General features: G+C 27.6%; 2 protein-coding genes across 2 annotated transcripts in view; one reads left to right on the top strand and one right to left on the bottom strand.

Moving 5' to 3' along the window:
• Nucleotides 1-7,747, top strand: part of LOC113375466 (reversion-inducing cysteine-rich protein with Kazal motifs-like) — a 199,651-nt gene extending 191,904 nt beyond the window's left edge. The window contains exon 5 of the mRNA XM_026615400.1: nt 7,482-7,747. Coding sequence (XP_026471185.1) covers nt 7,482-7,747 — 266 coding nt within the window. The remainder of the gene's footprint in view (nt 1-7,481) is intronic.
• Nucleotides 7,748-12,152: 4,405 nt separating this feature from the next.
• On the bottom strand, nt 12,153-15,916 carry LOC113375465 (zinc finger BED domain-containing protein 1-like). The gene is made up of 3 exons (XM_026615399.1): nt 15,723-15,916; nt 13,114-13,764; nt 12,153-13,053 (listed from the first exon to the last, which is right to left on the bottom strand). The coding sequence occupies exons 1-3, from the start codon at nt 15,914-15,916 to the stop codon at nt 12,153-12,155; spliced, it is 1,746 nt and encodes a 581-aa protein (XP_026471184.1).
• Nucleotides 15,917-21,815: the final 5,899 nt, after the last annotated feature.

The raw sequence follows: 21,815 nt of genomic DNA, 5'->3' as shown, positions 1-21,815 counted from the left end.
CAAGTTGCTGAATGTGCATGGTAACATAGCCTCAGAATAATTGATTTTACAGTTAGCTAGTAATTAGTTTAATTCATTCATTTTATGTATATAGATCAGTGATCGTGACTTTCGCATTAAATTACTAGTTTCTGATGAAATAAGAGTAAGAAACTACTTATCTGATTAAGAAATACTAAATTAAACAGAATTATCATGTTTCTTTATGAACAGTTTTGACAATCCATGTTCACTATTGAAAGACACATTTCAAATTTTGATATTTAGTTTGTTATTATATATTATCGAGTTAAGTATATTTTTTATTTTTAGAAATAACTAATAGGTATTTCTTCAATAAATATAAAATACATATACGTTAGGATATATATTTTATGACAATAGAATGTTTTTGGAAGTTTTAATACATGCAAAGTAAAGAAAAATTAAAAACACTAACATATTTTATAAAGCATTAAAACCCATTTATTTCCATTACATTTCAGTCGTGCTTTTACAAAGTGTGTTTTAAACTATTACGAATACAATACTTCGTGTACTTCTCGATACTTTGGGTAATGGGTGACATATCTGAAATGATTCATAAAATATATATTATATTTAATTTAAAAAATGGTATAAAAAACATAATTGAAAAAGTATTGTTTGCTGTTTCAACATCAAAGAAATAAGTATCAACATATAATATGTAGTCAGTTTAAAACGTGTGAGGATAAACTTGAACTCTATATATATATATATATATATATATATATATATATATATATATATATATATATATATATATATATATATATATATATATATATATATTGAATGGTAGAGTCTTGGATTTGTGTATATTTTGTAGAGTTTCGAACAAGAATCCAAAAATAATACAAAATAAAAAAACAAGAAAAGTTTTTAATAAACAATTTCTTTATTTAATTATTTGTTTACTGTCGACGTTTCGGAACTAGGTACGTTCCATCTTCAGGACATCTGTCAAGAAACATGATCTTGATGAGATTTAAGCAAACAATATGTTTAGGAATAGAAAATAGATTTTTCTTAAATAATAAATTAATTGTAACAAATAATAATGTACAGAAATATGATAATATGATCAAAATGAAAATGATAAAAATAAATGAGTGGATTGTCAGAATAGGATATTAAAAATGATAGAAATTTTTTGAAAGTTATGGAAAAAATTTTTTAAAGAAAGGATTAATGATAAAATTGAATTAATTACCTGTATGTTTGAATATCCGTTAGCACTTTTTCACTAAACAAGAATTTTTGACAAAAAATGAATTTGTGAGTTATTTTTCCGCCGAATAGTTAACTTTTGTAAATCAAAATTACTAAAAGTGTTGTCTTTTTTTTTAAATTATTATTTGAAAACAAATAATATTGTATTCTATGTTATACTATTGGCTTTTGGAAACGAACTAATTGTATTTGGTGGTTCATATGTAACACGTGTAAACACTTGAAACGAGAATTGTGAGATTGTATGTGTGTGTTTTTTTCACGTTAGGGTGTAAATACTTAAATTATTGAACTTAAAGGGAAGTCGATATTAATTGTTTGTCAAAAAGTGTAAAAAATTTAAATATGAATCATGTAATAGGTTGTGATCTGATCTAATGTTGACACTGTTAGAAACATTCATGAGAATAAGACAACTCTCCGCGAATAATCTCCTAAAGATGCAACTTTCATGATATAAAATCTTTGGAGTGAAATTAAATGAATGGGCGTTTTCTATAGAGTGTTGTACCAGGGTACTTTTGAAATTTTTTTGTTTATGGTGGACCACACTTAGTTCATGTTGTCTCATTCTCTTGTGTACATATTGCGAGGTTTGTCCAATATATATATATATATATATATATATATATATATATATATGTGTGTGTGTGTGTGTCATATATATGCTGTTTTATTTAAAAAGTTTGCTATCGTCAAGCAAATATTTGTACGGGGGTCTATTAGTTAATTATATGACGTATTCATATGAAATATCTAGTTTTGGTAGTGCGCTTCATTATTAAAATAGCATAAATAAAATTATTTCTATTGAATGAATCAATATGTTGGTATTTTGCTATTATCTAATATTCTTTACAATTATGCTCAATGATAATTAGTGAGATTTGGCTGAATTTCACTTTCATTTAGACCTCACGTTATATTTTTTTTTCATCTAGTTATTAAATGATTTTCATTTTTACCTACGTGATATTATTTCATTTAATGTAGCTGTAGTGGCAATAAGTCCTGTTGGTGTATGAATTGTAATGATCTTCATTCTGTTGAGCATGTATGGCCGGGATGTATTCGCTCGGTTTTTCGTTCCTCGGTTTTTCGTTCCATTTTGTAATACATTTAATAGTGCAATTCACCAAGCAGCAAAATAATATTGCTAACAGTACAATCAAAAGTCCCCACCCATTACAATATTCGCTCCAGAAAGATTTACGAGGAACGGTGTATGTAAAGGCGAACCACATGATTTTGGAAAGATTTTGATTTTTACAAATATGAGTCCAATTGTTTTTTTTTTGCATACTAGATTATGTGCTACAATCTGACGTGCTTAAAAATACATATGTGAATAAACAGTTTTTTTTAATAAATTATTTTTTTAAATATTTTACATATTCAACGAAGTTAATTTATTAAAAATGACTCTTCATTTATATATATATGAATAATTTTGCAAATTTTAATGATTGTACCAAACTATTTTTTTTATAAATAATAGTAATGAATAAAAATAATGTAAAAAAACTGTTAACAGTTTTCAAAAAAAAAAAAATACACATGACTTTATAATATGAAGTTATCTGAAGTCTACCTATTAAATTTTAGTATATTTTATAGGCGTTTAAAACATTATTTAGTAAACTTACAAGTGCGACTTTTATGGACCGATTCTGCCGCATAACAGACCAATGTTATGGCAAGGCTTTGTTATGAAGAACTTTCCATACTAATTTGCTCTAAATCTTGTCAAAAGCCATGTGGTTGCTGTGTAGTCAGGCGTTTTCCACAGGTTGTAAGATAGAAAACCTGATCTAGAAACCGCAGAAATGTCAAAAAATGATCTTAGATAACAGGGTCTTTCTGACTCAGGTTTATAACATACAAGTGACGTTGCACTTTATGTGTAAAACGCCTGAATGCACAGCAAATACATGACATATTGACAGTATTTACTTATTCAGTATGATTCAGTAGCTTAATGTATGGAAGTTGGAGCGTAACATGGCCTTGCCATAACATTGATATGTTGTGCGGCAGAATCGGCTCATATGATGTAATTTTTGAACCTTTTGTAATGCAGGTATTTACAAAGTTCATTTCGTTTCAGTAAATTAAAAATTATATTTAGCAATTACTTTTTTTATTTATTTCTTCTTGTTATAAACAATCAAATTATAATCTATAGACTACAAAAGTTAAAAGCGAGGATATTGAAAATCAAGCAAAGGAAGAATAAAAAAATAAATTAATTAATTAATTACTAAATTAAAATAATTATAATATAAAAATGAATAAATAAATAATAATATTGCATAAACAAATAATTAATATAGTAATAACAATTAGTTGTAAGTGGGTTATATATCATATACATATATCACCACAAGTTGCATGAACTTCCCGACATGTTTAAATAATCTGCTTAATTATTAAGAAATCAGTATACAAATTTATGAGTGTACCAAGTTGATGTAGGGCATCGTAATGTGAATAACAGAAAAAATGGACATTATTCAATTCTGTCCAGTTTTTTTGTTACACAACAAAGATGCGCCTAACACATACTCACTGTATTTTCTAAAAACGCGGCATATTAATTCATATTTTAATTTTATTTTGTAATTAATTGACCAGGAATTCTATCGCTACACAAAGATTCATTAAAATCGGTGAACTTTCTTTTAAAAATCAATGACGATTAAACGGCCTGGCCGATCTTTGTCAAAAACTAATCAGCACGATTTCCAAATGCTTTCGAATAGTTTTTTAATTTTTAAAATCAATTCAGGATTTTTGGCTAAAATGCTTTTCTGCTAATTCTATAACTTAGCCGATCGTATTAAACAACGCGAGTGCTTATCAGCTTTTATTGAATGGCTTTTAAATTTTTGAAAACGTCGACGAAAGGTCAAAAATCGCTTCACCTACACACACATACTTATCCAAAATTGGTCTCATTCGATTCAGAATTACTTAAAACGTTGATAAAATATGAAATTAGCAAATCGGATTTTTTCGCGAAAACATAAACTTCTCCTTTGGGAAGATAATAATAATAGTTATTATTAGTACAATAATGATAAAATAAAAATATAATATAATTTCTAATACAATTTACGAAAAATAAGCATACTTGTCACATAATACGACTATTTTTTACAAAATTTTCATGGCTATTCGGATGTTTGAATTTTGTTATAATTTTCTAATCTAGTATACTCGCCAAAAATTAAATAATTGAAAGCACCGTCCAAAATTCTAACAAAAATTTATTCAAAACATTTTTTTAGTTTATTTTAATTTAAACATGTGGTACCTTCTCTCTCCAAAAACCGTAAAGCCCGCGGTCTCTGAAAATGTATGGCAAGATTATTTAACTACGGCAAATGCAGTGCTACTGTTATCAACATTTTTAATATGTTATTTGGTGCGCAAGGCGCGGAAATGGTTTTGCGTAAGACGAGCCCATGTCACAGCAACACAGGAGGATAATGCGATTTTGCTGAGGAGTACCAGATCACATAATCCAGAGATACTTCCTAAAGTTATTAACAAATCTAATAAGGAGGATACTATTCCTGAAGAAGTCGATGCAGAGTGCGAGACCGGTATGGAGGAAGCCACAACATTCGTGGCCCCCGTAACCCGCACCATCACTCGACATTACTCCACATACAAATAAACGTCGTTTAGGTGAGTATTCTGTATTAGTATTACATTTAACTATATATAATTATTCTGAATCAATTTTAAATCTTAATATAATCTAATCATTTGATTTGTATTGATATAAACTAGTTTCTATATCATTTAATTATTATACAAAAAGCATGGATTCATAGAAAGATTCTGGTGCATCGTTTTTATTTTTTTATTTAAATACTTTAGCAATATGTTTCCAAGTGAAAATAGCCTTCACCCGGCGTTGTTGCACTATACTTACCCTATTACAATTATTGTAATAAAAATTTATCATACAGAGATGTGACAACTGTTTGGGTTGCCATCTGTAATAAAACAAACGTAGTTTGTAAGATATTAATCACAACAGCTCATAGAACCCATAAGTTCTGATCGCTGTTCAAATAAAATTAAAAAAATAAATAAATAAATACTTTAGTGCCGTCACTTTTTTGATTTTTGAGTTAATGTAGTCTTTATCAAAATTACTAAGTATGTAATAAAACGTTACGTTATTACTAAGTATGTAATAAAAAGTTCGTCCTTCAGACATATACAAACTTTACCAAGTTGTTGTTTTATTTTAGCCTATTTATATACGAAAAAATAGGTAATTATTTGCTTTTACTTACCTTTACAATGACAATGATCCAGATTATGCTATAATCGTATTAATAATTTGATGAAAATAATTGCAATAACAGATTTATTTTCATTTCAGGTCTGTATAGTACCCGTACAACTTTTTTTTAAATTTATATTGATTTATCCAATCATAGTGCAGCTAGTACCTCTTTTTTAAAATTGAAACGGTACCATACAATATTCTTTTAGAAAACTCTCTTCTTTGGATTGTTAAAGGTAAATATGAAAAAAAAAATCACCCATTTAAAAAGAATATTTGTTTTGATAATTTTGTGTATTTACTATTTTCTATGCTAAGTGCGTGACAATATATATTTGAGTGAATAGTTTTATCGATTATAAAACTTAGTAATATTTGTCTAAAATTAGTTGATATTTTTTAAAAGTTTTGCCCGCACTATAAGTGTTATGTTTAGGTTCGTCCTTCAGACATATACAAACTTTACCAAGTTGTTGTTTTATTTTAGCCTATTTTGCGAGAAAAATAGGTAGTTATTTGCTTTTACTTACCTTTACAATGACAATGATCCAGATTATGCTATAATTGTATTAATAATTTGATGAAAATAATTGCAATAACAGATTTATTTTTATTTCAGGTCTGGATAGTACCCGTACAACTTTTTTTTTAAATTTATATTGATTTATCCAGTCATAGTGCAGCTAGTATCTCTTTTTTTGAATAGAAACGGCATCACCTAACTAATCAGAACCTTCAGAAAATTCTCTTTATTGGATCGTTAAAGGTAAAAATTTAAAAAAATCCACTCATTTAACAAAAAAAACTTATACATTGCATACTTCATTTTTACAAGTGCGTGAAAATATATATTTGAGTGAATAGTTTTTCTTTTCAAATTGAATTTACTTTAAATATACATAATTTCATGATTTGAACTAAATATTATATATCGTAATAATTCACGGATAATAATTGTATTAACTGATATATTTTTATTTCAGATACCCATCATCTAGAATAAATAACTACAATCTGCTGAGAAATAGACCATGTTATTTTTTTACTATTATAGAACTTTTTCCAAAATATCTGTTAATATGTAACATTTCATCTTCAACCTGATATAAAAAAATCGAAAAACTACTGCATTTTTATTTTGGTTTTTGTAGATAAGTTATCGATATTATTAAAATAATTTGTATTAGGCATAATGTTTGTAAACTAATAATATAATTCATTTATAAAAGTTCACAATATAAATTCCTTGAATCTGCATAATATGCGTCTATGACATTTTGAATAACCTCATGGTCAACTCAATATATTTAGGGTTTCAAATAAGGATTGTAAACGTTCTGTAATTATTAGAAAATTAATAACATAGTTTGATAGAAACATTTATAACTATGCCGCTTGCTATTTGTTTCTGTTTTATTGGTGGAAAATTAGCATTCTAAAGATATGAAAATAGTTTATGAATTTTAGAGCTAAATGCAATTGCATGGGATTTAAATGCAGGTTTAAATGACTGAGTGTGCTACTATCTTATGAGCGGTTTAAACACCAGCTTTCAATCACTTATCCATATTAGGGCTCGCCCGTAGGTAAGCGGTTAAGAGCGACGGGACTTGTTTTAGAGGTCCCGGGTTCGATACCCACTTTGAGCAGCCTGTTGTCAAGCAACATTGACAACGATTTTCACTTGGAAATACAGATAGCAATATGTTTCCAAGTGAAAATAGCCCTCAGCCGGCATTGTTGCACCATACTTGCCCTGTTAGAGATTGTAATAAAAATTTATTGTACAGAGATGTGACAACTGTTTGGGTTGCCATGTGTAATAAAAACAAAGCTATAAGTATAGAACCTATAAGTTCTGATCGCTGTTCAAATAAAATTTAAAGAAAAAAAAAACTTATCCATATTATTGTTTTTATAGCAATGTCACGTGGTGAAGACTGGTCTGGGAGGTCCTGCTGCAAATTGGCTAGGGCCCCATTATGTCGTCATGCTTGCAGCACTGGTTCTTCAGACGATGACTTAAAAACATCATGTAGGCGGAGTGACGAACAAACGCTTTTCGACTGTGTCGAACGCCAGGCGCTGGGAGATGAATGTTGCGGTAGTGCCAGGACACCAGATTGTCACGAAGTGGGTTTCGTACATTTTGTAACTTCTTACGTTGCTTCAAAAATATATTTTTAGGCTAGAATATATATATATACATATATATATATATATATATATATATATTAATTGTTTAATATGAACAAAACAGCACTCAGATTTGTTTAACACAACTTTACTTTATGATTACAGACGTTTCGAGACCATGGTGTGTCTCATCTTCAGTGTAATTTCAAAAACAGTTACTTATATACTACACATTATTTAATAATTTATTTAAATTTCATTTAATTTTTGATCTACAAAAAACACCAACTATTCCTTGCAATGCTTGACACAGTACTAAAGAAACATATAACACTTACAGAAATATTCTAAACAAATTTGAAGTACTTATCTAGTTGGAGACAGAATGGGTATCATTATAATGTAAACAAAAGGAGTGCTATCGCATACAAAAATCGATAAAAATGAAAAAACAAATTAATTTATTGAAAAGAATAAGATAAATGAAAAAATTTATAAATTATTAATGATGTTTATATAAGTGTCATGTAAAATATTTGTGTCGGTTCTTAGATTTATGCTATTGTTAGTCCGAACTATTAACATTGATTCTGCCATGCTCCGTTTAAATAAGTCTTTCTCATGGAATAAAATTTGGGGATTGTCAAAATCAAACTTATGGTTGTTGATATTAGCATGATCAACAAGTGTACTTTTAAATTTTTTGTTATCTATTTTTTCACATTGTAATTCATGTTGCCTGAGTCTCTTTTCTAAGTTCTGGCAGGTCTGGCCAATATAAGAGCAATTACACTCCAAACAATTTACTTTATAAACTATATCTTTCTTTTTTGTTAATGGAGTTTCATCTTTAATTTTGGAATATAAAAATTTTAATTGTTTTAATGGAGAAAAAGTAATACGAATATTGTGTTTTTTGAAAAGTCTTTTTGATAATTGGTTAAAATTATTGTCAAGATATGGAATATTAATGAAAAAAGTTTTTTCAGGAACACTTGTTTTGCCAGGCTCTTCCGGTTTCTTATCAAAAGGTTCAAGTAATTTTGCGACTCTATTTTTAATAATTGGACAAATTAACTTATATGGAAAATTATTGCCAAGTAGGATCGTTTTAACTAATTTTATGTTTGTATCATAAAACAGAGGATCAGATAATAAAATAGCGTGATCTACAAGATTTAGAATGGTAGAAATTTTTATATTGAGAGGAACATGCGAATTAAAATTAATGTATCTCCCGGACCAACTATCTTTTCTGTACCAGTCTGTATAACATACACCGCCTCTATTAATGAGTTTTACGTCAAGAAAATGTAACGTCGAATCATTTTCAAGTTCCTGAGTGAATTGTAAAAAAGAATTGTACTCATTGAATTTGTTCAACAAAGATAGTTGGTCCGGGAGATACATTAATTTTAATTCGCATGTTCCTCTCAATATAAAAATTTCTACCATTCTAAATCTTGTAGATCACGCTATTTTATTATCTGATCCTCTGTTTTATGATACAAACATAAAATTAGTTAAAACGATCCTACTTGGCAATAATTTTCCATATAAGTTAATTTGTCCAATTATTAAAAATAGAGTCGCAAAATTACTTGAACCTTTTGATAAGAAACCAGAAGAGCCTGGCAAAACAAGTGTTCCTGAAAAAACTTTTTTCATTAATATTCCATATCTTGACAATAATTTTAACCAATTATCAAAAAGACTTTTCAAAAAACACAATATTCGTATTACTTTTTCTCCATTAAAACAATTAAAATTTTTATATTCCAAAATTAAAGATGAAACTCCATTAACAAAAAAGAAAGATATAGTTTATAAAGTAAATTGTTTGGAGTGTAATTGCTCTTATATTGGCCAGACCTGCCAGAACTTAGAAAAGAGACTCAGGCAACATGAATTACAATGTGAAAAAATAGATAACAAAAAATTTAAAAGTACACTTGTTGATCATGCTAATATCAACAACCATAAGTTTGATTTTGACAATCCCCAAATTTTATTCCATGAGAAAGACTTATTTAAACGGAGCATGGCAGAATTAATGTTAATAGTTCGGACTAACAATAGCATAAATCTAAGAACCGACACAAATATTTTACATGACACTTATATAAACATCATTAATAATTTATAAATTTTTTCATTTATCTTATTCTTTTCAATAAATTAATTTGTTTTTTCATTTTTATCGATTTTTGTATGCGATAGCACTCCTTTTGTTTACATTATAATGATACCCATTCTGTCTCCATCTAGATAAGTACTTCAAATTTGTTTAGAATATTTCTGTAAGTGTTATATGTTTCTTTAGTACTATGTCAAGCATTGCAAGGAATAGTTGGTGTTTTTTGTAGATCAAAAATTAAATGAAATTTAAATAAATTATTAAATAATGTGTAGTATATAAGTAACTGTTTTTGAAATTACACTGAAGATGAGACACACCATGGTCTCGAAACGTCTGTAATCATAAAATAAAGTTGTGTTAAACAAATCTGAGTGCTGTTTTGTTCATATTAAACAATTAATATTCGTTCCACTCATATCATAAAATTCTATATATATATATATATGTATATATATACATATATTTATATATATATATATATATATTTATATATATATATATATATGTATATATACATATATTTTTATATGTATATATATATACATATATTTATATATATATATACATATATATATATATATATAAATATATATATATATACATATATTTATATATATATATATATATATATATATATATTAGGGTGGTCCTTAATATAGACATTTTCGAATTTCCTTGCTGCCAAGGGCTCAAATTGATAAAAAACAATTCTCTGAAAGTTTTAGCTCTTAATATTAACTTTTAGATGGAGCGCAATTCAATCAAACTTCGTATGGAAATAGCATGGAAAAAGTTTTGAAAATTAAAAAAAAATTTTTTTAGGTGTAACTAAAAGACAAATGAATTAAAAGTAAAAATTTGTGTAATTTTTATTGAAAATTCGAAGCTCTGCAAAATTTTTGAAATTTTTTTATGCTATTTCCATACAAAACTTTGATTGAATTGCGCTCTATCTAAAAGACAATATTGAGAGCTGAACCTTTCAGAGAATTGTTTTTTATCAATTTGGAACCATTTGAACCCCTGGGAGCAAGGAAATTCGAAAATGACCATTTTAAGGACCATCTTAATTAATCTTAATCTTATATATATATATATATATATATATATTATATATATATGTATATATATATTTATTTATATATTATAAATTAATAATGTAGTTCCATGTTAATAGAGTGCAATTTCCATTTTTTACTTTAAATTTTTTTTAAATTAATTTTAATTTATTTTTTTTGAGTAAAAGCGTAACATTAATATATTTGACAAAGTTATATAAACCACCTAAATGTCTGAGAGAACTCAATATATTGTTAGACTTAATTATAACAATAAAACACATAAAAACTTAAAAAACGGTAACATTTTTAGAAATTTACGCGGAAAATATAATATTCTATTATTATTGGGTATAGATGACAATCAATTTTCCCAATAATTCTCTTAATATTAAGGACCACTCACAATGGGATATTGAAATGTTGATTATTGTTGATGATTTATTATAAGAACAAATTTATATCAAAAAGAAAAATATTGAATAATTAAAAAATAGTATTGTTTTGTGACAAAAGTATTGATTTATGAATTTAGTATCGGCTAATTTATATCAAAAAGAAAATTACTCATTAATTTAAAAATAGTATCGTTTTGTGACGAAAGTATTCGTTTATGAATTTAGTATCTGCTAATTTATATCAAAAAGAAAAACGCTCAACAATTATATAATATTACAATTTTGAAACGTGCTAATGTGTAGTAAACATATATTATGAAAATAATTGTCAATTTCTGTATATTATTTATATAGTTTTATCATTTTCATATATTTTGTTCTACAAAGAGCATTGTACAAATTTGTATTATTTTTAACCAAGAAACTAATCATTTATGATGGTCTAACTGATTATTATAACAATAAAAATAGTAATGAATATATTTCTTCTGCAACAAACGTAAAAAATAGCAGTAAAAGAATTGCGATAATGCGTAAGATATAATATTTTATTAATATAATTATTTACATTGTGTAAATTCATCAATTTCATTTTACTTTACATTGATAGAGTGACGATTATTAGTCTATAAATTTCCAATAGTATAAACAAAGAAAATCATTTATTTATATGGCTGTAATCCTAAAAAACAAATATTAAATACAAGTTAAATAAAAATAGAAAATACAAAAAATTGAATATCATTATCATAAAAATTAAATTAAACATAAAATGAATTCAATGAGTAGTATATATAACTAAAACATTTATAAACAAACATTCAAAAATGGCTTGAATTAAAAAAAAAAAAAAACATTGATTAATTAAACCAGTCTTCTTCAGATCGTCCTGCTAAAAACAGAAGCTTATTTAAATAATCAGGTTCTTGCCTATTACGCTTTTCAATAATTTCAGTACCAGCTTCCGAAAACAATCTTTCAGCTGGTACTGATGTAGCCATTATTGTGGCATATTCTCTAAATTTCAAATATAAATTGGGAAAACTTTCTTTCATGTCCTCCCATGATGTAAGAGGGTTACTAGTTAGAGGAGTCACATGTTGTTTTAAATATAAATCTACTTCATCTTGTGTATTGTTTCTTTTCTTTCTTTCGGACACTATCTGCTTATGTAGATGCCAAAAATCAAAACTATTTGGGGCGGTTTCTAAAACTGCACTTGATATTGAAGTATGCAAACAAATTTCACTTCGCAATGTTTCAATTGCAGTTGCGCAAGCATTTTCATTTCTAAAATAAAGATTTTTAAACCTCGGATCGAGCAATGTTGCTACAGCTATATCCGAGTTATCTTCGACATTCGAAAACCTTCTGTTCGCGGTGTCGATTAAAATTTGTTTCAGTTTGATGCACAAGGGTGTTTTTGGTTTGATTGACCGGAGTTGTGCAAGTAAACAATTAACTAACGGTATTACTTTTGGTATGGTGACATACTGCTCTCCAGACAATTCTCGAGTAATATATTCTAGCGGCTGCAGTATATTTGATAGCTCGCGAATTATTTTGATATCAGCAGCTGACAATATGTCCGGCGCATTGGAATCACTTATGGTTACTTGTGCGACATATGGAGCCAATTTCACAAATCTCTCCAACATATAATAGCAGGAGTTCCACCTTGTTTTAACATCTAATATTAATTTGAGTGGTTCCCCTGCACTTTCTATTTGCGCTTCTCTCAGCTTGTCAGTAGCCATAACACTTTTTTTAAAATATTTTACAATATTTCTTATTTTTTTAATAAAATTTGCTACTTCAGACTCCGAAATTGCTTTATCGACGATAAGATTTATAGCATGAGCAAAACACGACTGATGTTTATCAGATGAATTATATGCAATAAAAAAATTTCGGATTCCACAGACCATGTTACTACCATTATCTGTAACAATTGCGGTAATCTTACTAACATTTAACTCCCAATCCCCGATTACCGATGTTAGTTTTTCCTTTATATAATCCCCCGTATGTCTTTCTGGCAAGCTGATAGTTTCTAGGTTTGCTGATTTCAATTTTTCTCCGCTCAAATAATGGATTGTAATACCTAAATAGCTTACCATGTTTAATGCGTCGGCCCATATATCGCACGTTAAACTATAAAAATCTTTTAATTGAAGTTCCGACTTCAATAAATATTTCATTGAATTATATTTCGTACTCAAGAGGTTTTTGAAATGAGTATCTGATGGTAAATGGTAGCTACTCTCAATTGTTTTCAAAAGATTAATGAAATCTCTTCTTTTTACTGCATTAATGGGTTTATGGTCCACACAAATATAATATAAAACCGCATTGGTTATCATATTATGTCTATCGCCTCCGGGTTGAATAGAAGCCCGCGCTTCAAATGCTCGCATAATCGGGTTCAAAGTTTCCTCCGAACGCTTTTGTCTTTTCGCTGGTATTTCATTTCTAAAACAATAATTTTGAATTAGCAATAAAAAAAGTTGTTTAGAGAAATATTTTATCATTATTATATAATTTATACATAATTAAACTTTTTAACTTCCCGTAGGGCAAGTTATAGTAATCGCAAAAAAATCGAAAATGAAAATTTTTATATATCTTTGCGTTTCAAAACTTTCTGAACTGTATATGTGTGTCGTCTACGATTTCGGGAACACGGATCAACCGATTTTAATAATTCAAAAAACATTCGATTCGTATTGATAAGGAGACGTGCTGATTAGTTTTTGGCGAAGCAGGTCTAGCCGTTCCGAAGATACGGGGCAAAAAGTGCCGAAAACCGTAACTCAGTTTTTAAGAGAAGGGAGCGTCCGATTTCAATAATTCAAAAAACATTTTATTTGTATTGACAAGATGAAGAATTGATGAAATTTTCATGAGGGCAGGTCTAGGGGTTTCGGAGATCTAGCGAAAAAAGTAAAAAAAATGCTATTTGGCGATCAAAAATGATCATTAGACATATGCACATCCAATTATCAGGTATTTTATAGAGATTTTAACAATAAGTATAAATTTTGTTTACATTCCTATGGGTTCCGTACCAATGTTTGTCCGTTAGAAAGCGACGCGGCGCTTACGCGCTTTATATTTTGTCTCTATGCAGTTAAAACAGTACGATTGCTTTGAAAAAAAGTTCTTTGTCATGTTTTTTGAATTAATAAAATCGGACACTCCGTTCTCTTAAAAACTGAGTTACCGTTTTCGGCACTTTTTGCACCGTATCTTTGGAACGGCTAGACTTGCCTTCGTCAAAAACTAATCAGCACATCTCCTTATTAATACGAATCGAATATTTTTTGAATTATTCAAATCGGTTGAACCGTGTTCACAAAATCGTCGACGAAAATTTGTATCCGAACACACATACATACACGCACATACACACACACATACATCCATTTTTTCTATGCCAAAATATTCAGAAACCTTTGAAACGTCGAGAAATGCAAAAATTTTCATTTTCGATTTATTTGCGATTACTATAACTTGCCCTACGGGAAGTTAATAATAACTTTAAAATCGATTTACTTAATCGGAAAGAGTTAACTCGTATTTTGTTTTGATTCATTTAATTTTCAGCCGTTTATTTTAGTATTATAGTATTTGTTAGGATACTTCTAAAACAACATAAAATTTTCTTCCGAACAATTTATTTGTTTACATTAGTATAATCACATTTACTAGATAACATTTACTGAAATTTAGTAAAATCTATATATAATTAACTTTAAATAAAAATTGTTAGAACGTTTATATACATATATATATATATATATATATATATATATATATATATATATATAGCAATGTGTGAATTTTGAGAAAAAAAAATCTTTGAATATTTTAGAAGTTTTATTCTGGCCATTTTGTTCTATATACATCAGTAAAAACTAGATTAATTTCATTAAAATCTAGTATAACCTGTTATTTATACTTGGGTATTGAAATTTTGAATAATTCGTAGTTGAAATGCGGACCTTGATAATTTGCAATAAATGGTTTTAATTTTTTTTGAATTAACTTAATTTTGATGTCAGATATTACAATTTATTAATATTAGTAAAAACTGAAAAGATTGCACTAAAAAATTGTATTACTTTTCTTCGCACGTGCATATTGAAATTTTGTATTAAAACATTTTTTATATTTTGATTGTATTATAAACATTTCTTGTTAAAAATTGAAAGAAAATGAGATGGCGCGTGTTACTCGCAATTACCCTGTACACATATCAATGAAAATAGTTATTAATTATTACATGTTGAACACTAAGACAAAATAAACCTATAATTAGATATACTAAACTGAAATAACCATGTTCAATTACGCTTTTGATAAAAATAACAAATTTCACATTTATAGCAGTAAAAAGCATATATAAACATATAACATAAAAATATTACCTGCAAAAAGCTGTTACTGATGTTGATGTACTAGAAGAACTACTAGCGATTTGCAAAACATTTGGATGGCGACTTTTAAGATGTTTCGATAAATTCGTAGTATTACCACACGTTTTTAACACTTCTAAGCACAGGGTGCACTTCGCTTCATTCTTACTCTTCTTTTCAAAATACTTCCACATGTCAGTACTCATTTTCTTTGTCTATTTTTAAATATTGTTTTTATATAATGATTATAGTGTGTACTATAACGTAAAATGCACTGTTTTTCAAGTGTTTTTATTTGTTTATGGAATATTGAAACTGTATTACACCTTTAAAACTTTTCAAAATCAAATAATTTCTTTAAAAATTATTTAATTTACTATATTAATTATCTAATCTGCGAAAAACAACGAACTGTGTTGCATACTTGACTAACGACTTAAAAATGATCCAACTAGAGAATATTTCTAAATATTTTTCAATACAAAATATACTGCGCTTTTTCTATTGACAAACCTTCTACAGCAGGGATGTCAAACTCAAATGTGCAATCGGGCCGCATAAGCAAGGTTTAACTTCAAGCGGGCCGCAAAAAAACTATATATATATATATATATAATTTGTTACAGATTCATAAAATAACTCATTCAAAAAATTTATTATTGTTACATTTAAAGTGACAAGAATTGGTTTCATTGTGCATTGTGAACAATTATAATTAGGAAATAATTAGGATTATTACAATTACATGTAAGTTCATACCATATGACTTCTTATATATTAGTTTTAATTAATAATTTTATCTGTACCTTCAAAATAGAGTCCACAGAAGATGACACAAAACTATGTGTCGAAACGTATGGAAAAAATAAAAATGTTTTAAAGTCATATAAATTTTTTAATTGATGTATTGCCCTGAAAACTGAATATCATATATATATATATATATATATATATATATATATATATATATATATATATATATATATATATATATATATATATGGTAATGATAAATCTTTTGTGATGAGTCTGTTGATTCGGGCAATAGCACTAAATAAAAAAAAACTAAAGCAGTTAGGAAATTTGCTTATTAATCCATACGTTTCGATCTGCATCGAGACCGTCATCCAGTGAAACAAAGACTACACTAATTCATCCAATACATCAATATATCTATAATATAATAATAATAATACATCCAACAATAAAACAAATTTAATAGAGAAGCATATTTCTATTGGAATAGCATACATTTCGAGTCTAATAACAATGCCAAAAAAAAGAGTAACACTCATTAATATTGTATATATTATATATACATTGTATTGTATAATTATAAAACAAAATTTTTAAAACGGAACTCCCCGTACCGTAACGAAATGTTCGAGGAATATTGAATATTTTCAAAAGATTATTATAAATATTGTAACATTGTCTAATATTTATAAGAATTACATAAACTGAATTGCAAAGTTGAAATTATTTGTTTAATGTATATTAGAACTTTAGTCAGAATTAAAAATAAAATCTGATCTATTTTCGATATACAAAAAAAAATTGTTGAAAAAAAAAATTTAGAAGAAAAAATTGTTTTTTTCCCCCAAATCAATTATTTTGTTAAAACAAGCAGAAAGTGCTTTGAATCATTTAAATGGGACGAAAATTAAATCATTGAAACGCATCATTACGGAATATTCAGTAAATACTGGCCGACCGAATATATAAATAAGCATCTGATGAAGAAGCTACTGACAATAAGATCTAACACTACGGAATATTAAGTAACTTTACGCTGTATAAACTATTTGTTAAACAATAAATTATTGTTAATTTAATTAATTGTAATTATTGTTAATTTATTTAAAGTAATTGTTAATTACTTAGCAGTTGAATATTTTATTTTTTTCTCATCGAATTGTTATTTATTGCATATTATCACTTGTCAACATATGCGGGCAGATGAGCCGCAAAAATATCTGCTGCGGGCCGCGAGTTTGACACCCATGTTCTACAGTCTTTGTCCCATTTCCCGTATCATAAATTTAAACAAACACTAGACAACCCATCCAATATAAATTCCGGGGATTTACGGATTTACCTAAAATCGTAATTTCAATTGAAGCTTTTAACTACCCTTTATTGCGCACAGCAATAATAGTTCGCTTTAGAAATAGAGTAACAATGTATTTTTATGGTACATATGATACATTCACAAGAATTATTATTATATTATTTTATGAATTTGCAAAAGTATGATTATCTTCCCGTAGGGTAAGGAAAATCGAAATTGAAAATCTTTACATTTTTCGACGTTCTGAAGGTTTCTGATTTTGGCATATCTCAGAAAAAATGGATGTGTGTGTTTGTATATATATGTATGCATGGATACAAATTTCCAGTCACATTTTCGAGCGCACGGATCAGCCGATTTGAATGGTTCAAAAAGCATTCGATTCCTATCGATAGGGATTAGTTTTTGGCAAAGGCAGGACTAGCAGTTACGGAGATAAAGAGCAAAGAGTGCAGAAAATAGAAATCGAGTCTTTGAGAGAACGGAGCATCCGATTTGAATTATCTAAAAAACATTCAATTAGTAATGATTGGGAAAAGTGTTTATTAGTTTTTGGCAAAGGCAGGCCCAGCCATTTCGAAGATACGGCGCTAAATGTGCATAAAATGGCAGTTTTTGAGAGAACTAAGCATTCGATTTAAATGATTCAAAGAATTTTCTGCTTGTCTTAACAAAATAATTGATTTTGGAAAAAAAATTTGTTTCAACTTTTTTTTTCATTTTTTTTTTAATTTTTTTTTTTTTAATAAACATTTTTTTGTATATCGAAAATAATTCAGATTTTATTTTTAATTCTGATTATAGTTCTAATATACTTTAAACAACTAATTTCAACTTTGCAATTCAGTTTATATAATTCTTATAAATATTAGACAATGTTACAATATTAATAATAATCTATTTGAAAACATTCAGTATTCTTCGAACATTTGGTTACGGTACGGTAAGTTCCAGCAATTTGCCTTAAGGCACGATGCCATACACCCCACTAGTTTCGATTTAAAATAGTGATTTCATCAGAAATATTTCGTGACGACTTTCAATAGAAGTATTCATTGGTTTTATTGAAAGACTTTAATTTAGAATTATAATAACTAATAGAAATACTTGATGAATATAAATTAATACTTATTTTCAACAAACGTATCAAATTTTGAATATAGAATCGAAAATATAATAATTTTAATAGAACTACTCAATGACTATAAATTAGTATTTATTTTTTTGTAAAAAAGTAGCGACTTTTAAATAAAATTACGCTGTATTGTTTGAAAATAGTTATTGCACATTTTTTATTCAAATTAATTACAAAAAATATACAATTTTATTCAGACTAAAAACTATATAAAACATTTTAACACCGCGTATAATATATAATGATGGCTTACAAAACTAATAAATATTGAGATTAGACAGAGAAATAAAAAAAATTGACATTACCATAATTACTTTTATTATCATTAAATCCAAAATATAAAAATTAAATTTTGTAATATTGTAGGGTATGGTATCGAAGCATTCAACCTACATGTAAACCAGGCTTTTACCCAATCGCGTTAGTTAGTTAGTATAAATGATATTCGAAACTAACAACAGGGATAAGAAATAATTGTGTTAAGAAATCTTTAGAATTATTTAACTATTATTTTATTACATATAATAGTTGTATGTGCACAGATGCACTGGATGCATTTGCATATTACGTACTTTTTACAATAGATTAGGTACAAATTGTACCTACAAATTGTACCGTACAATGATCATCTTTTAACAGCTCATTGTAAAAATTGGAGATATGATCAATTGTTAATTGTACCTTCAGACACAGATAGGAAAATCCGCAATTATGTGAATGTATACGTTCAATGTTCAATTGTTAATTTTACCTGTAGACACGGATAGGAAAATCCTTCTTTATGCGAATGTAATATATATAATGTAATATAATATATATAATATATGCTCTTTCCATACAAACTTTGATTGAATTGCGCTCTATCTAAACGTTAATATTAAGAGCTAAAACTTTCAGAGAATTGTTTTTTATCTATTTGGAACCATTTGAGCCCCTGGGAGCAAGGAAATTCGAAAATGACCATTTTAAGGACCACCCTAATATATATATATATATATATATATATATTATATATTATATATGAGTAAGTTCTTCAAGGGCATACATCAAATAAAAGGCAAAGATTTAGAAGTAATCTTTAATTTTCCAAACGTTTCGACATAGTATTTTATGTCATCATCAGTGGATCTACAGAATGAATATTGAAAAATTAATATAATCTAGGAAAAAATGACAGAAATTGGAAAAGAGAACTATAGATATAAGTAAATAATTATAGCAATAACAATTATACTTAACAGATAGATAAACAAGAGAAATGAAAAGTAAAAAAAAATATATATAAACATACAAAAGGTAATATATATACATAAAATACACACAACAAACATGTATATATGATATGCATGTAAAAACACGTACACATATGCATATATACATACGAACAATACGTATATCTAAACATATACATACGGACATGTACATATGTATATATACACATATCTACATACATACACATACACATATACATATATACATACATACACACATATATATATATATATATATATATATACATATACACATAACATATATATATATACATATACATACACATACATACATATGCAATACAGACACATACACATATATAGAAATGAAGGTAACTTACATAAATATGGTCTTACATCAGTAGCTAGCGCTAGGAACACAATTTTTGCACTATCATATATACATTAACTTGTTTTTTTATATATTAATTTTGTTGAACAGAGTATGGCAAAATATTTGTGAAATATATAATATATTTTGCACAGAGAACGTAGTTTATGTGACAGAGCCCGAGGCTTGTAGTAACAGTGTTTAAAATTTATTTGAAGAGACCGTTTGAGGGAATAGTTGGCGGGTTTTTTACAATCAGTGTTTCTAAGTATGGGTGAGAGGCTAAGAATCAAAGTTCGGGATCGGACCGCGTAAGGGTAGGTTTACAGGTTCGGAATACGTAGGTTAAGAGGAAACAAATTTGGAAATATTATTAAGTATCACCTGATAATTTTCACAGAGTAAGGAGGCATCATGGCGTTTTATTAATACAAAATTTCGAGGTGCTGATCAGACAAGATTCAGCAAATCTTCTCTGAATAATGTTCCGTTCGTGATAAAGTATACTAGCGTTATAAAAAGTCAAAAGAATGTTTAAATTTTTTATATGTTCTGTTATCATAGTTTGATTTTGTCGTGGGTTTTTAGTTATTATCATGTTGTTTTAGTCGTTTTATTAAATTTTGTCCAGTTCACCTATGTAAATGGAATCACAATCATTGCATTTTAATTTATAAACATATTTGATGTGCGTTCCAAACTAGTGTGGGTGATTTGAGGTTGGAAAAAAGGGAGCTAAGGGTTAAGTCTATGTTACAAATTAATCTTAAGTCGACCTTGTGGAACAGTTTTTTCCAAATGGGAAAGAGTTCTTTAATAAACGGGAGACAAACATTACCAATAAAGTTATTGTCTTTGGAGATTTTGGTGGAAAGAAGAAGAGGTATTATTGTTATTATTGAGAAATTTGAGTCTATTGTACGTGACAGAGTTTATGAGATTGAAGGATAAGAGTTATTAATAAGGTTGTGTGGATTAACGATAAATAGCAGACCAAAATTGTTTGTCCGAGAGAAGTATGGCGTGGTCAACTAAATTAATATAGTACCTATTTCATGCTAGATGGGTGATAGGAATGAAAATTTAAATACCTGCCCGACCAAGTCGGGTTTTTGGTACCAATTTGTGATGAATGATACGGTTATCTAAGGTTTTATAATTTTGACGTCAAGAAAGCTGATGGAATTGTTCTGTTCTTTCGAAAGTGAAGAGAGATGTTCATTGAAAAAGAGTTGAAATTGTGGAGTAAAAGTTCAAAGTTTTTAACTGGCACACAAGTAAAAATGTCATCTACGTA

The sequence above is a fragment of the Ctenocephalides felis genome, unplaced genomic scaffold (assembly GCF_003426905.1).
Source record: "Ctenocephalides felis isolate EL2017-DRISC unplaced genomic scaffold, ASM342690v1 CF-g0.4_SCAFFOLD_01886, whole genome shotgun sequence".
NCBI lineage: Eukaryota > Metazoa > Arthropoda > Insecta > Siphonaptera > Pulicidae > Ctenocephalides > Ctenocephalides felis.
Note: the sequence above shows the minus strand (reverse complement) of the source record. Positions and strands in the feature narration are given on the sequence as shown.

What these genes read in the sequence shown, in the direction of transcription:
- LOC113375465 (XM_026615399.1), bottom strand. Translation starts at nt 15,916, where the DNA reads ATGAGTACTGACATGTGGAAGTATTTTGAAAAGAAGAGTAAGAATGAA. An exon ending in TCAGTAACAGCTTTTTGCAG is followed by an intron (nt 13,765 to 15,722) that starts GTAATATTTTTA and finishes TTATTGTTTTAG; the next exon opens with AAATGAAATACCAGCGAAAA. An exon ending in GTCGATAAAGCAATTTCGGA is followed by an intron (nt 13,054 to 13,113) that starts GTCTGAAGTAGC and finishes TTTTAAAAAAAG; the next exon opens with TGTTATGGCTACTGACAAGC.